The 15,667-nt window shown below is 41.5% G+C and overlaps 1 protein-coding gene across 6 annotated transcripts in view; it reads right to left on the minus strand.

The window, feature by feature from the left end:
• Positions 1-15,390, minus strand: part of si:ch211-26b3.4 (connector enhancer of kinase suppressor of ras 2) — an 83,192-nt gene extending 67,802 nt beyond the window's left edge. For 5 of the 6 annotated variants that reach the window (XM_037780637.1, XM_037780634.1, XM_037780636.1 and 2 more), the window contains exon 1: positions 14,857-14,920. In XM_037780637.1, the coding sequence (XP_037636565.1) occupies positions 14,857-14,920 (64 nt within the window). Of the gene's footprint in view, positions 1-14,856 lie in introns of all 6 variants that reach the window. The other variant, XM_037780632.1, reaches the window with a different exon arrangement.
• Between the last annotated feature and the right edge of the window lie 277 nt (positions 15,391-15,667).

A 15,667-nucleotide genomic window follows, 5' to 3' on the forward strand; every position in this document is an offset into this window, starting at 1 on the left:
CTTTTTTCCCCCTCTCTCCACCTACAGTTAGTATGAATTATATAAAGAGGTGATGAATAAAGAATCAAAGAGGTGCAGGCTGAGTACCTCGGTTTCCTCTGGGAAAGCCCCCTACTATAGCTATGTCCTACTTCTGCAACACACACACAGATGAATGGGAAGCTGAGTTGACAGCCGTACATCCAGTGTCTCTTTAAAGATACGATGTGATTTGTTGTTTCAAATAAATGTGAATTCTCACTCGCATACTTGCACAACAAGCACAGAACTGCACACATACATTCACACATATGCATACGCATTGTGACACACAGCTGCTAGCCAATCACATGAGTCAGGACGCCTCCCCTAGAGGACAAACAGCTGATCTGGGTTCATCTGCTGAGTTCATATGCCAGCTGGAAATAGCACATGGTGCTCGCAAACACACACATACACACAAACTAACCAACACAGAGGGGTCAGGTTCGTCAGCACTACACCGCGCAAGACAGTTAATGATATTAAAATGATGTAGATGCGATTAGTCAAGATCTGCAGCAGTTGTGACTGCACCGAGCAACAACAAATACCCTTTTTCTGCCTCCCAAGTGCCTTCTAATGGAGGACGGAACCGGCAAAAATAAAAAATGAATGAATAAATTAATAAATATATGCTTAAAATGCCACTAATTTGGCATTAATGCAATCAATCTTTTGGAGGTTGTAGCAGGCTCAGTTTTAAAGCTAGAGTGAAGCTTTCAAGTTATCATAGGAAGAAATTAATTGGTACCAAACACGTCATAGTAGCTTGTCGGGAAGGAGCTTAAATAACACTCCAAACTTGTGCTAAATTTTGGTAAGGAAAAACTGTCTTGGCCATTTTCAAAGGGGTCCCTTGACCTCTGACCTCAAGATATGTGAATGAAAATGGGTTCTGTGGGTACCCACGATTCTCCCCTTTACAGACATTCCCACTTTAAGATAATCACATGCAGTTTGGGGGCAAGTCATAGTCAAGTCAGCACACTGACACACTGACAGCTGTTGTTGCCTGCTGGGCTGCAGTTGCCATGTTATGATTTGAGCATATTTTAATGCTAAATGCAGTACCTGTGAGGGTTTCTGGACAATATTTGTCATTGTTTTGTGTTGTTAATTTATTTCCAATAATAAACATATACATACATTTATATAAAGCAGCATTTTTGCCCACTCCCATGTTGATAAGAGTATTAAATACTTGACAAATCTCCCTTTAAGGTACATTTTAAACAGATAAAAGTGTGCGATTAATTTGCGATTAATCGCAATTAACATGGACAATCATGCGATTAATCGCGATTAGATATTTTAATCGATTGACAGCCCTAAAATACATACATTTAGAAATAAATACAAAATAAATTAAAAAAAAAGCAAAAATAAATAAATAATAAATGCAAAAATTAAAAATTAAAAGTGGATGTCACATTTTATCAATTAATTAATGACTTCTTTCATTTTTAATATTATTTTTGCTACTTTTAATGGCATATTTAGTCATTTATTTATTCATCTGTTATTTTGGCAGGTTCTGTCCTCCATACCTTCTCACATACAGCTGTTTACTGCTGGAAATATAAAAAAACTGACCTCACGCTTAAGTATGCCATGTAGTGTAATAAAAGTCAAACAAATCCTAGCCTGCCTGCAGCTGAGATAAACAAAAAGAAACTTTGCATGAGTAATGTCAGAAGTGTCTCTCTGTGTGATCAAGTCATGAGCTGCTGCTAGTTTCCCCTGGGAGCGATACTGACTTGTGAATAAGATATTTAGCTTAACCAGAGATAGTTGAAATCATGCAGCCTCAACAGTGTGTGGAGTCACTACAGCGGGCGCTGCTCACGTGGCGGTGGCAGGCCTCACTAATGTGTTTCCTGTAAATATTGTCTTTCCTGCTGCGATCCAGGAACTTAATATTGAGCAGTATTTGCTGAGCCAGGGCATTGCCTGCATATCTCCCATATCGCTCACTTTGAATAGCTCTTCATAAAACAAATTTGTCAATTGTCAACAGTCTGTTTTTTTTCCCACAGTCTAATAGAGATAATAAGATTACTGCTGTGTCACTTGGGTTTGTGAATTGGAGTCATCTCAGTGCTTTTGTACGCTCCTCTTTTAAGTTGAATGAGAGCCTTATTCAGAGTCTTTACTGGAAAAAAGCACCACAGAATAGTGCTAACAAAAGCTCCAACTATCTCTATCTCTTCTCTCTTTTTTAATTAGCAAAAAGCAAAACATGCAGATAGTCATGTAGCTAGGTAGAAAATATGTAATCTGTCCAGCAAAGCTCAAATTTTAGGTCTAGGAATGACAAACCGTTACCTTTGATTTAAAGGATAACTATTGTATTTTTCAACCTGGACCCTGTTTCCCATGCTTTTGTGTCTAAGTGACTAATGGGGATAACAATTTTTGAAATTGGTTTAGTATCGAGGGAGAACGCTGCAGCCGCTAAACCAGCTGTAATGTAATCATATGGGGCAACCTGGCACCGTCAATTTATGTCCACTAAAAGTGCTTGTTTTTGCAACTGAGAGGCTCAGATTGTTATTATAAGTGTCTGACAACATTATGGAAAGAACCCTACAGAGAAATAAAACCTTTTTCTTACCTTTCACTTTCCGTTTGTCATTGTGTCATTTGACTTGTTGCCAGAAGACAACGGTGGAAACGTTAGTGAGAGTGGAGAGAGGAGTGCCACGGGACACCGGTATTCAGAGGTTTTATGTGTTGGAGTACAGACAGCGTAGCTTAGTGTTATCTAAAATAATTTCAGTGTCATGGCTGAATATTTAGATGATTTCAACAATGTCGATGTGATGCCACATTTCACAGCGACGCTTCTCCGAGCGAGACACACAACAACAAACAGATTGGATCGAGCGAAGGGTAAGAAAAATGTCCCATTTCTCTGTAGGGTCCTTTCTATAATGTTGTCAGACACTTATAATAACAATCTGAGCCTGTCAGTGGCAGAAACAAGCACTAACCCAAATGATTACATTACAGCTCGTTCAGCGGCTGCAGTGTGCTCCCTCAATACTGGACCAATTTCAAAAGGTGTTGTCCTCATTAGTCACAGACACAAAAATATGTGAAAATAGGGTCCAGGTTGAAAAATACCGAAGTGATCCTTTAAGTTACAAATTGCTGAAAACTGGCCCATTTCGATTTGGGAAGGAATTCAAAATAAGCCATAAGGCTGCATTATTTTTCATCCTCAATGATTTTAACAACTGTGTTTTTAATTATCAAATAACATCAAACGGATTCAGATTCTGTAACTTGATTCGGTGCTTTAGATTTAAAATGCTGTTGAACCACATCCTTACCACAAAGGCACTAGATTTTTATTGTTTCTCTTGTTTTGTGCCCGCAGCCTGATGTGGTATACAAATATTTCTTGTTAGCAAAATTGAACTATCTCTGCAAGAAACAGAGGAATCCCATGATCCCAACCATCAGTGAATCCCCGAGGCTCCGGCGAGCGTCTCGTGTTGACAGCTTCATCCACATTTCATGCAATTCCCTCCAATCTTTCCCTCGTCTTTCCTCAGCAAAATAAACCCCTCCCCTTCGGAAAATACCGGGGTTGCCGGGCAACCAAAGCGAGAGAGGCCTCCGAGCAGAAGTGAGGGATCAGCAGTTGCTGCCCCTCAGGTCCCTGCACTGATGCTAGGCTAAGCAGCACACATACACACTATATTTACACACATACTGTAGCCTATATACTGTATATGCTCCACACACTGACTGAAAGCTTGTTGAAGGCCACAATAAAAAAAGACTGCATTTACACTCTCGCCCGAGCAGTTACTTTGCATTAACATCAACTGATATCAGACTGTCAAACATGTGTTTTCCTCTGAGACCACGTTTGGGTCAGGCTAAAGCCAGGGCTAAGCAAAGACTCCTGTCCCGTTGCCGTGCCCCCGCCTCCAGCTTTGAGCCTCCAGCTGGAGTAAGTGCTTCGGTGAGTGGGAAGAAAAGACACAACACTCGCCGAAAATATTCCTACTGTGAAATATTCATCACATCATGACAGAATATTCTTAAGAACATGGCATTTTAGCTCCCCGGTATGTGAGCTTTCAAGTGCACCACGGCCTCCTTGCTGAAATCCAGCTAGCAGGGAGGTGTCAAGAAGGAGCAAGACGACGGGAAACAGGGTCAACCAGGAAGCTGCGAGGAGTTCAGAGGCAGAGCTCGACTCTGAGGACCTAACCGACCTCAGGGAATCTGAAGCGACTACAGTAGAAGTATAATAATATATTAACATGGACGTTAGCTTTACCTCACAAGCCCTAACTATCAATATTCCAACCCATTTAAATGTATCTTCAGCTGTAGTTTGAGAAGAGCAGTAAAGAATAGACTGTGCTTGCATATGTAAAGCAGCAAAGAAGCACACTTCTCCAAACAATCTGGAGGAAATGTCACAATTAATATGTTCACATGTTGACATTAAAGGTGCAGTAGGTAACTTTGAGCAAATATGATAAAAAGTTATTTATATAAAACTGTCACTATATCCAGACAGTAGTGCATGAGACAGATAATATATGAAAAAAAATATGTGCCTCTGTGTCCTCCGGTGCTCCTAATGGCATTTGCAAGATTTCACAGCGCCGGAAGAAAACAACCAATCAGAGCCGAGCAGTCTCTAAAGCAGCTGTCAATCACTACTTGCAAAACTCGCAAACTCCGATCAAACGCTCAAACTAGGCAGCGCTGATCAAATATGAATCAAGATTCATTACTGTAATGCCTATTTGTCACATAAAATGTTTTCAGAAACATCTTGTAGTGTACTGTTTTGCTGTAAAATGAGAAAGTTTGCTCCGGCCGGTGGGCGGGGCTTGGTTTTGTCTCGACGGTTTCAACATGGTGGCTGGGTCACAAACTTTGTCTTTTTACAGATAAACAGTACTCTACACTATGTTTCTGAAAACATTTGAGGCAAGATAAAGGCATTACAGTATTTCAATTGGAGTTTGCGAGTTTTGCGAGCAGTGATTGACAGCTGCCCAGAGACTGCTTGGCTCTGATTGGTTGTTTTTGTCCGGGTCCGGTGGAAACTTGTAAATGCCATATAGGAGCACTAGGAGGAGGCAAAGTAACATGATTTCTTTCACAGATTATATGTCTCATACACTACTGTTAGGATATAGTGACAGTTTTATTAAAAATATAGCTTTAAGAGAGCAGCCTTCTTCTTCAAATGCTTACACTCTCTAAAAGACCAAATATACTCTGGCAGATACACTGCATGTTATAGCGCTAACAGCTAATAATGAGTTCAGTATTCACCACAACGACCTAGCAATAATAATAAAACCAACCACAGAAGAATCATTGAGGAGCCAGTCCAGTGAGGGTATAAACTAGTGTTTCACTTGTAATGCACTGGCCAATCACACTGCTCACGGCCAAAGGAACAAGTATTTCACGCTTAAAGCTGCATTATCTCATTTTTTGACCACTTCGGAGCAGCACAACAAGCTTTAAACAACATAGTTGACAGCTTTACAAAGTTAGTATGGCACACATGTTAGCAAAGACCAGACACAGAGCAACAGTATTTATTTGGAGTCTTGTATTAACTCTTCTTTTAGCTCTGTTTTTCTCTCCACCATTATTATTATTATAGAAAAGATATTTCACACATCTTTAGCAGCTGAATGCTTCACTTTCTTCACCAGCTAGTTGATAACTTTGTCTGTCAGTTGTGTGGTACTGGACAGGTAGCCTACGGTGGGTTCAAAGAGCTTTTTTAATGTGGAAACAGCTGCCTGATGTGCTTGGGAATGTCGCTGATGAGAGCTGGGAGAGTGAACCAGTTGAAAATTTTCGGTAGAACTAAAGGGAACTGCAGAGTCGGGTGATAATTGACTGTGGGTTCAACACTATGAGCGACCCCTTTTACATTACACACAGTCATTTGATTGCTTGTTGATAAAAAAATATTTAGTAGAGCAGCTTTAAAGCTGCAGTCGGTAACTTTGAGCAAATATAATAAAAAGTTATTTTTATAAAACGGTCGCTATATCCTGACAGTAGTGCATGAGACAGATAATCTGTGAACAAAATCATGTTCCTCTGTGTCCTCGTAGTGCTCCTGATGACATTTGTAAGTTTCCACCACACCCGAACAAAAACAACCAATCGGAGCCGAGCAGTTTCTAACGCAGCTGTCAGTCACAGCTCATGAAACTTCTGAACTCCGATCAAACTTTCAAACTAGGCAGCGCTGATCAAATATGAATCAATATTCTGTTACTGTAATGCCTATTTCTCTCCTCAAATGTTTTCAGAAACATCTTGTAGTGTACTGTTTAGCTGTAAAATTAGTTTGTGACCCGGCTGCCATGTTGAAAACAGTCGAGCCGACACCAAGCATCGCCTACCGGCCGGAGCTGGTACCATTACGAATCGTGCCATTAGGAGCACAAAGGGGACCACAGAGGAACATGATTTTTTTCACAGATTATCTGTCTCGTGCACTACTGTCAGGATATAGTGACATAAAAATAACCTTTTATCATATTTGTTCAACGGTAGCGACTTCGCAGCTTTAAAGGGACTGTTTGTAACTTCTTACACGTATATATCAATCCAGGTCGGTGTCCCTTGCGCTCTCGCGTGTGGCTACGCTGTTCAGACTCCAACTCCAACACAAACTACACGGAAGCACCAAAACCGCAAAGTTATATCTAGTGAAACCCGTCTTGCAAAACAGTGTTGGCCGCTGTCGGAGGACGCGGGCGAGACCGTAGCTTTGGTCTCCAGGGCCGGAGTCTCTGCTGTACTCTGCTCCTCTGCCTGCCTGCTTGCCTTCACTCAGCTCGCTCCACCTCACGTGCATGCGCGCACACTCCACACTGCAGAAGAGTTAGTAGCTCTGAGAATATCTAGTGAATGTACAGTGGACGTTTGTGCAGAAATAAATGCTGCAGCAGGAAAAGCCAACACTAGTATCAGCAGTGATTCATGAAGAGACCTCCGTCTAGTCAGCTAACATTACTGCCAAGCAGGTGAAATATAATGATATTGTGATTTTAGCTGACGTGTGTCGCCTCACTGTGTTGAGCGATGCTCGTTCATGTCTCTGTAGAGCGAGCACGAGCGCGAGCCCGACGCTGACTTTCGTTGACTTAACGGCCACAGGTGTCGCTGTTAACAAGCATTTCTGATTCTTACAAACAGCCCCTTGAAAGACCAAAACAACCCGACAGCCATGAAGCTGATTCAATGAAGTGTTTTTTTTATGATTCTGAAACATTGTGTAAGACCCAGCTGTTGGTCTGAGCTTAAACAGACAAACTAGCTTAGCAGTAATGTTGACAGCTAAGCTGAAATAAACTGTTAACTTCCTGGCAACTATAAAAGGATAAAAGCTTAAAATCTGGTTTAATCTTTTAAGTCAGGGTTTCTCATTTGCTGCCTTGTAAACCCAGCAATTAAGTTGTCATGTAAACATTTTCACACAATTTTTGCCATATCTAGATATCTCAAGTGACCCCTGTCTGTACACAATCTCATGTGGGGCCCTGACCCCTAAGGTTGCTTGAAGTTGATATATGTGGTCGTAAAACTGCAGCCGCCCGGAACAACAGGTGCAAAATCAACCCAGTAAAACACATACGAACACACACACACACACAGGCCCCTCTGTCCGAGCGCCCGGATAGAGCGGGTGCTTTGATATGATGCCCACTGCATCCTCCCATTCTCCGCACCGCTCTGCCATCGCTTCTGTGCTCTCTCTCCCCCTCTCTCTCTCCGTCATGCCCACCCTTCCCTCGTTTCCTCCCCCATCTTAGGCTCCTCAGCCTTTCTTTCATTTTGCTTCGCGCCTCCCCATTTCTGAATGCGTGTCCCTGCTCTCTCTCTCTCTCTCTCTCTGCTTCGGGGCCATAAAATAGAAGGGGAAGCTTGTGTGTGTGTGTGTGTGTGTGCGAGTGCGGCACATGTACATGCGCCTCGCTACGTGTCTAAACGTTCGAGGCACACGGGATGTAGATTGGGCATCTGTGTGCGTTGCTGCTGGTTCCCCATCTTATGACATGTGCTGTGACTCCGACACGATCGGATCTGGTTGCCATGGCTACCGATGCCCCACTTAAAGCTGCCGCTCCAGAGTTTGTGTGTCTGTGCATGCGTGTGCATTACATACAAACATAGCATATCATTTCAGTGAGCATGTGCATTCCTTTGAGTGCCATGTGCGTCCATATGCGGCGCGTGCATCTCTGCATTAGTGTATGAAAATAGAGGACTGGAGGTGTTTCCTCTATGGGTGTGTGTGTGTGTGTGTGTGTGTGTGTGTGTGTGTGCTCATAATAAGGCACGCTCTTTAATCTTTAATGCAGCTGAAACTACAACAAGGAGCACACAGTCAGAGGCAGGGGAAGCGTGTTTTCCAACACAGACTTCTTTAACATGTCAGCAGGAGACCAGATCAGGGGAAACAGTATGGAATGGTAGTAAACATGGCTCTCGCCTCCCCAGGACACTCAAACAACCAAATAACATCCTGGGGATTCTTTCAACAGAAGAACAAAGCATCTTCTGCTGTCCGTGTCGTGCCACTGCTACACATTAATGTGTTTAATTCCATCTAAATGTGTGCATCTCATGATCTCACTGTCACACATCACCTTTATTTTTAGATTTTCTTTGTTCTAACACGTCTGCACGCAAAGAGGAAAAGAGAGATTACTGCAGGAAAAAGTGAACCGCCTTATTCATTTTCCCGTGGCTGTATGCATCAGCAGGCTGCTGCCGATACCGTGTGCCTGAAAGCACAGGGTGATCTTATGAGGTACACACACACACAGCACCGCCGAGGAGCAGTCCATTTTTTTCTTCGTTGCCTCGACACGTTAAAGCACAGATCCTTACGCGTCATACTTTACACATCAATTGCGTCTGCACACACCCCATCAGAGGCAGATACATACCCCCCTCACACGCACACACATAGAGGAAACTCCTCCAGTGTGGGTGTTCAAATCAAAACAAACGCTGATGAGTCATCTTTCTGTGAGGCTCACCAGTGTTCTGCTGCTGGAGCAGTGCTTCTACAGCAGTGGGGGATACAGTATACATGCATGCTGCTCGGCTTGGTAGCTAGCTGTGTCAGGTTTTCTCCGTAGGATCTCATATTCTTTTATATGACAGGAGTGGACTGATGAGGAAAAGGAGCCGCTGTCCACGAGATCTAGATGAAGGTCGTCATTTTTTCAATTATCTCGGGAATGATGGATTCCTTAAAAAGTGCCCAATGTGTCACACAACCTGATACTGTCTCTGATGATCCAACCGAAATGCAAATGTAGCTATTTCAAAGGTGGAAGAAAAAGGTATGAAGAAAAACATCACTGATCAAAACAACTGGTGGAAAGTACATTTACTCAAGCCATGTACTTAAGTAGAATTTTGAGGTATTTGTACTTAACTTGAGTATTTCCATTTTCTTATACTTTATATTTCTACTTTACTACATCTCAGAGGTAAAATACTTTTTACTCCACTACATTTATTAGATAGCTTTAGTTAGTTACTTGCTGATTTTGATTATTAGTACAAAATATAATCAACAAATAAATGATTATGTATATGTCATAGATTAAACTACCCAGCGTATATAGAGTAAATAATTTCTACACTGTGGTATTATATATAATATACTTAAGTAAAAGACCTGAGTACTTCATCCACCAACGCATTTACTCAAGTCTTAAGTACTTAAGTAGCATTTTGAGGAACTTGTACTTTATTTAAGTATTATTTATGTATTGATATTACTTATTTCTTCTACTCTACCACATTTCAGAGGGAAATATTGAACCTTTTACTCCAGAACATTTGTCTGACAGCTATAGTTACTTTACAGACTACTATTTTAAATACAAAACAAGTAATCACATACTTCTTATATATTAAACTTCACAGCCAGCACTAAGATATTTGCAGCAACACCAACCTTTCATTATGTATATGATTTTTATTTTATCTATTAAAAAGTCTATACACAGCAGGTCGACTCAGATCTTATACATTTCTTGTTTTTAATTTGATCAAATTCAGAAAATGTCTTTTACTGGATGTTTTTATTGTAATATATTTGTTAGATTCATTGACAGGATACACATTTCTTAAAAAGAGCACATATCTGGGCATGTTTTTTTTGTTTGTTTGTCAGTGTTAGGAGTATTAATTCAGATATTTTACAAAAAGTAAAAGTATCAATACCACATTGTAAAAATACTCAATTGCAAATAAAAGTCCTGCATTTTCCAAAATAGACTTTATTATTAGCAAAATGTACTTACCTGCCTCAGAGTATTTATATATACAGTATATATTGCAATATTACTGATGAAAGTATCAACTTTCAGCTAAAGCTACTGTCCCATTAATGCATCAGTAATATTAAACCAAGATATATAAATACACTGAGGCAGGTAAGTACATTGTGTTGATAATAAAGTCCATTTTGGAAAATGCAAATCTCTCTTTTACTTGTAATTGAGTATTTTAACAGCGTGGTTTTGATACTTTTACTTTGGTAAAATATCTGAATTACTACTCCTAACACTGACCAAAAATATAAACATTCCCAGATAAGTACGTTTTAAAGAAAAGTATATTATTCCGTCAATTAATCTGACAAATACATTACAAAAATATGTGGTAAAAAAATGTTTTTGAATGTTGCTCAAATTAATAATAAGAATCGTGTAAGATCTGAGTTTGCCTGTGGATACACTTTTTATAGATCATATACAGAATGAAATTTTAGTGTTGTTGCATATATCTTAGAAACAAAATGTGTAATTTTTGATCAGCAATATTTTAAATGTTAGGAAAGATTTCCATTGAATAACATGTTTCAATAAAGCATTTCTTGCCCTCAAGTTAGTCAAATTGTCAATATAATTTCTGTATGTAATATTGATGATATTTTGAGAGTTTTGAGACTTATTTGGCTGCACAATTCCCCCCAAACACACAGTACACACAATTCAGCTACACACGTTTCTCCGTGGCTCCAATTAGCCATTGTGCACAGGCAAAAAGGCACAGTATTTCTAGAGAAACTAAGAGCTATGATGTCCGACTGATGCCCCCACCTTCCACAGAGAAATAATATAAATAGCTCTTTGTCTAAAAGATGTAGGTGAGGACAAATGTTTGCTATCAGCACCTATTTGTCTTACATCTGTGTACATTTACTCTTCTCTCTTCTGGTAAGCAAGAGAAACCAGCACTTCTTAAGGAAGACCTCAGTGTCACTGCAACCTTAAAATGACACAAGACTCCTCAGATCAGCCTGAGAGAGATGAAGAGCTTCCAGAAACAGAGGCCAACGTGAAGCTCCTGTAAGCGCACAGATTAATACTAGCCTTTCGCCCCTTACTTTATTCAGAAGAAAATAAGATCTGAGCATAAGCCTGCCACTGAGGGTCTATATGTTTGAAGCCCCACAGAAAAAAAGGAGGGGGCTTCACAGGAACAGGGACAACACTGAGAGATGTTGGCGAGCGAATCTCTGAGCTCCAGCTCTTCACGTGGAAGAGGCCAGGAGACTCATCTTCAAAGAACACATACGAGGAAACCACGAGTGGAGCCGCAACAAGATGAAACAATTCTCCCTCAAGACTTGTGGTGCAACTGTGTACATGTTTCTTTGTTTTTACTTTACTGACGACAAACCTAAAAGGTTGTTTCAGAGCATCAGATTATCTGAAACCTGTAAATAACAGCATTCTTTCATTGTTCCTCCCCCCCCAGATTCCGCTCGCGGGTTTAAATCATCTCCATGTGCTGTCATTCCACTTTCATTCCAAGCTTTAAATCATATAGAAACTTTCACTTCCTATTTTGGTGATTTCTTAGTGATCACAGTTTGAGATTGAGGAACATGACACTTGAAATAACTGATATAAAATGGTGTCTGTTCCTCAAAAAACAGCACGTCTTACAATGTTTATATCCAATTGTTGTGATTTTCTTCGAGAGCTACAACAATTAATCGATTAGTCGTCAACTATTAAATTATCCGCCAACTATTTTGATAATTAATTAATCGGTTTGAGTATTTCTTTAAAGAAAAAAAGTTCTCTGATTCCAACTTCTTAAATGTGAATATTTTCTGGTTTCTTTACTCCTCCATGACAGTAAACTGAATATCTTTGAGTTGTGGACAAAACAAAACATGTGGACGTTGTCTTGGGCTTTGGGAAACACTGATCGTCATTTTTCACAATTTTCCGACATTTTATAGACCAAACAATTAATCGATTAATCAAGCAAATAACCGAAAGATTAGTCGACAATGAAAATAATCGTTAGTTGCAGCCCTACAGTCTTCATATACAGCTTGTCTTATGCTCAGAGCTAGCATCCCTACAGCCTGTAAGAGGAGGGGAATCATTGGTTTGCTGTGGGTGGAATGCAAATCACTGCCAAATGCAGGATTTTATATTAGCACATGTTTTTTTTGGGACTGACTGACTTATAACTTACTGGCCCTAAACTAGCAGCACGTTTTAAATCATGGCTAAGTGTAATTATCTCCACATTTGGCAATAAGTGATCACTACTATCTCATTTTAGATATCGTGAGCATAAATTTACGTCCATAAGTCCACCCAATTTGACTGTTATCAGGCCATTAAATAGGAGTTATCAGTTGCTATAAGCACCATAGACGTGGGTCAATAGAGGCCTACTACGTTGTAAAAGTGAAAGTGAAACTTAAAAGCAACAAGTTCTAACATGTTGTAAAACTGAATGAAACGTCACCTTTTGAACACAAAAAGGCTTCTTTAGGTTTAGGCAATAAAACTACAACTTATTTAGGTTTAGGCAATAAAACTACAACTTCTTTAGGTTTAGGCAAAAAAACCCCACTTTGTTTCATTTAGGGAAAAACATTTTGTCTTGGGTTAAAATAACTACGAGCAAAAAGACAACTACACATTATTGGTTTCACACAGGATGCAAACTCCGGTCTCCTGGGTGAAAACCCTGTGTTTTGTATTTAAAATTCAGGGAAGATTTCCATTAAATAACTTTAATTTCAGTAAAGCATTTCTTGTCCTCAAGTTAGGTGAGTAAAACTGTGAAAACATTTAAATGTCTGTATATAATATTGATGTTATTTTGAGAAATCTTGAGGCTTTTGTGGCTAGTACACACAATTTAGGGGCTCTGGACAAAACCCTGTGTTTTGTGTCCCATCCATCGTCTCCGACCTCCACCCCTTATGGAGTTTCACACTGTCTATACTACAGCGCCTCACTGCTCCTGTCATAATTACTACGGTCGCTGTAGGTCACTGACGTGTTATTTTAAACCTTCTTTCGGTGATCTATCATGTGAATAGATGATAAAACCGACCAGTGGGTGTAGTAGGCCCCTATTGACCCACATCTGTGGGGCTTATAGAAACTGATAACGCCTATTCAATAGCCTGACAACAGTCTAATCGTCTGATAAGTCAGTTACACAGCAAAAAAACTGAACCAAAACCAACATTTTTAGTGTTTTCCATGTTGCAAAACCCTTGCAACCACACTTGGCCTGCTACTGATCTAATCTCCAATCAAATTTCAGCTTTCCAAGTGAACACTCCACGGATCAGAGGATGAAGCCGTATAACTCCAACTGGCTGTGGCTGAGGAGAGCAATTACAAAACCAGGAACATCATCGTAATCACCCAAACGTAACGCATCCCAAACACTCCCCCCCTCGCCGCCGTGTCCCCTGAGGGTCCGACAACCACCTTGACTTCTAATCTCAGACACCATCAGCACTTTACCATACTGAAAATCTTGAAACACATGTATAGAAATTCATGGATTATTAAAAAGTGGTCACTCTGTATGTGCGATGGCTGCAGACTCACAATCACAACTGTCTATAGGAGTATTACACTGTAGGTTTGAGTCATCACACAGGAGTGATTAAGTCATTCTGAAGTAAGGGATTGCGGACACCCCCCCCCCCCCCCCCCCCCTCCCTCCCTCCCTCCATCCCCATTTCCATTGTCTGTCAATAGGCCTACCACAGTTTGCCTCACAGCTCTGTGCCTGACCAGAGTGTGTGAGAACGGCTCCTACCACACACACACACACATGCACGCATGATTAGTGATTACTCATTCATACTGTTTTATCTCGTGCCAGCAAAGCCAGCAACAGAAAGAAGTGATCGGTGCTGTTTTGCCTCATATGGCAGGAAGGCATTGCGTTGTCCACGGTGCTGAGGCTGACTGTACGGGCTGGCATAGGTGGTGGTGATGGTGGTGGAAGAGGAGGGGGGTGGAGGAGTGGGGGGGGGGTGCATGCAGCTAAACTACATTAATCAAACATGCACGCGCACAAGCACACACACATACAATGAGTGTGGCTTAGAGCATGTGACAGCCAGTGGAAGAGCAGGTGACATATCTTGCACATTCATTGATGGGAGCTGATGCTGATGCTGCTGATGCTGCTGATGGAGGCAGCAGCAGCAGCAGCAGCAGCAGCATCCTACAGGCTTGGCTCTCTCAAGCAAGCGAGATGACAGAATGCTGAGCCTCCACTCCCTGCTTCTTGGGGGGACATCCATTTCACCGCACCGGCTCCAATGCATCCACTCCTATACTTTAATGACTTTAATCAGTCACCACACTCACAGATCACACAGTCAAGCCTGCAGGTTTATAGGATGAGGAGGACACACACATGCACACAGTGTGGCCCTCCTCTGCTCATCATCATCATCATCATCATCACCATCACCATCCTCAATGATGCAAATGAATCCAATCTTACCTTTCATCCAGTCCAGCACTTGCTTTGGTGTCCATTTACTTATAGGCTCCATAACCAAAGCCATGGTGTCACAGTCAGTCTCTCCGAGGTGAACGGCTCAGAACTCAATGCGGGCGACATAAACCGACCCGTCGGTCACATCTGGAAGGATGATGACACGGCGGCTGCAGCGGCGGCTGGATAAGCTGAGAGGAAAGAAAGGTTTGTCAGTTTTATTCTCTCCATCAGAGCATGGCCGCCTGCAGAAAACGGTGAAGAAGAAGAAGAAGAAGCGGGGATGCGGTGGTGGTGCAATCCACGCGCACACACACGGAGACACACGCGCACACACTCCTTTCCCCCCTCCCTCCCTCACTCTCTCGACTCTCTCTCTTCTCTCTCGCGCGCTCTCTCTCTTCTCTCGTGCCTTCCCGCCAGCAGCCCCGCGCGCTGTGAGAAGTGGATTCGGTGGGTGCGAGAGGATGGAGCGAGCCCTCCCCATCTCCTCTCCTCTCCTCTTCCTCCTCTTCTTCCTCCTCCCGCCCGCCTCGCTGCAGCATCACAAGGGCCACCACTCATAACACAGACCAGGGAATGGTGCAACGCACACCATATATAGGGAGGATCTCTCTCTCTGCCCCCCACACACACACACACACATGCACATATACATACATGCAGAAATAACTTAAACAATCCCTTTGATGAAATGCAACCTCTGTGTGGCAAAATCATATATAAAGCGCAGTAAGGTATTTTGAGTACCACAGACGTATTATACAAGCACCTGAAATATTATAGATATTATAAGCTTTTATTATTAGGAATAATA

Source organism: Sebastes umbrosus, chromosome 9 (genome assembly GCF_015220745.1).
Source record: "Sebastes umbrosus isolate fSebUmb1 chromosome 9, fSebUmb1.pri, whole genome shotgun sequence".
NCBI classification, from domain to species: Eukaryota; Metazoa; Chordata; class Actinopteri; order Perciformes; family Sebastidae; genus Sebastes; species Sebastes umbrosus.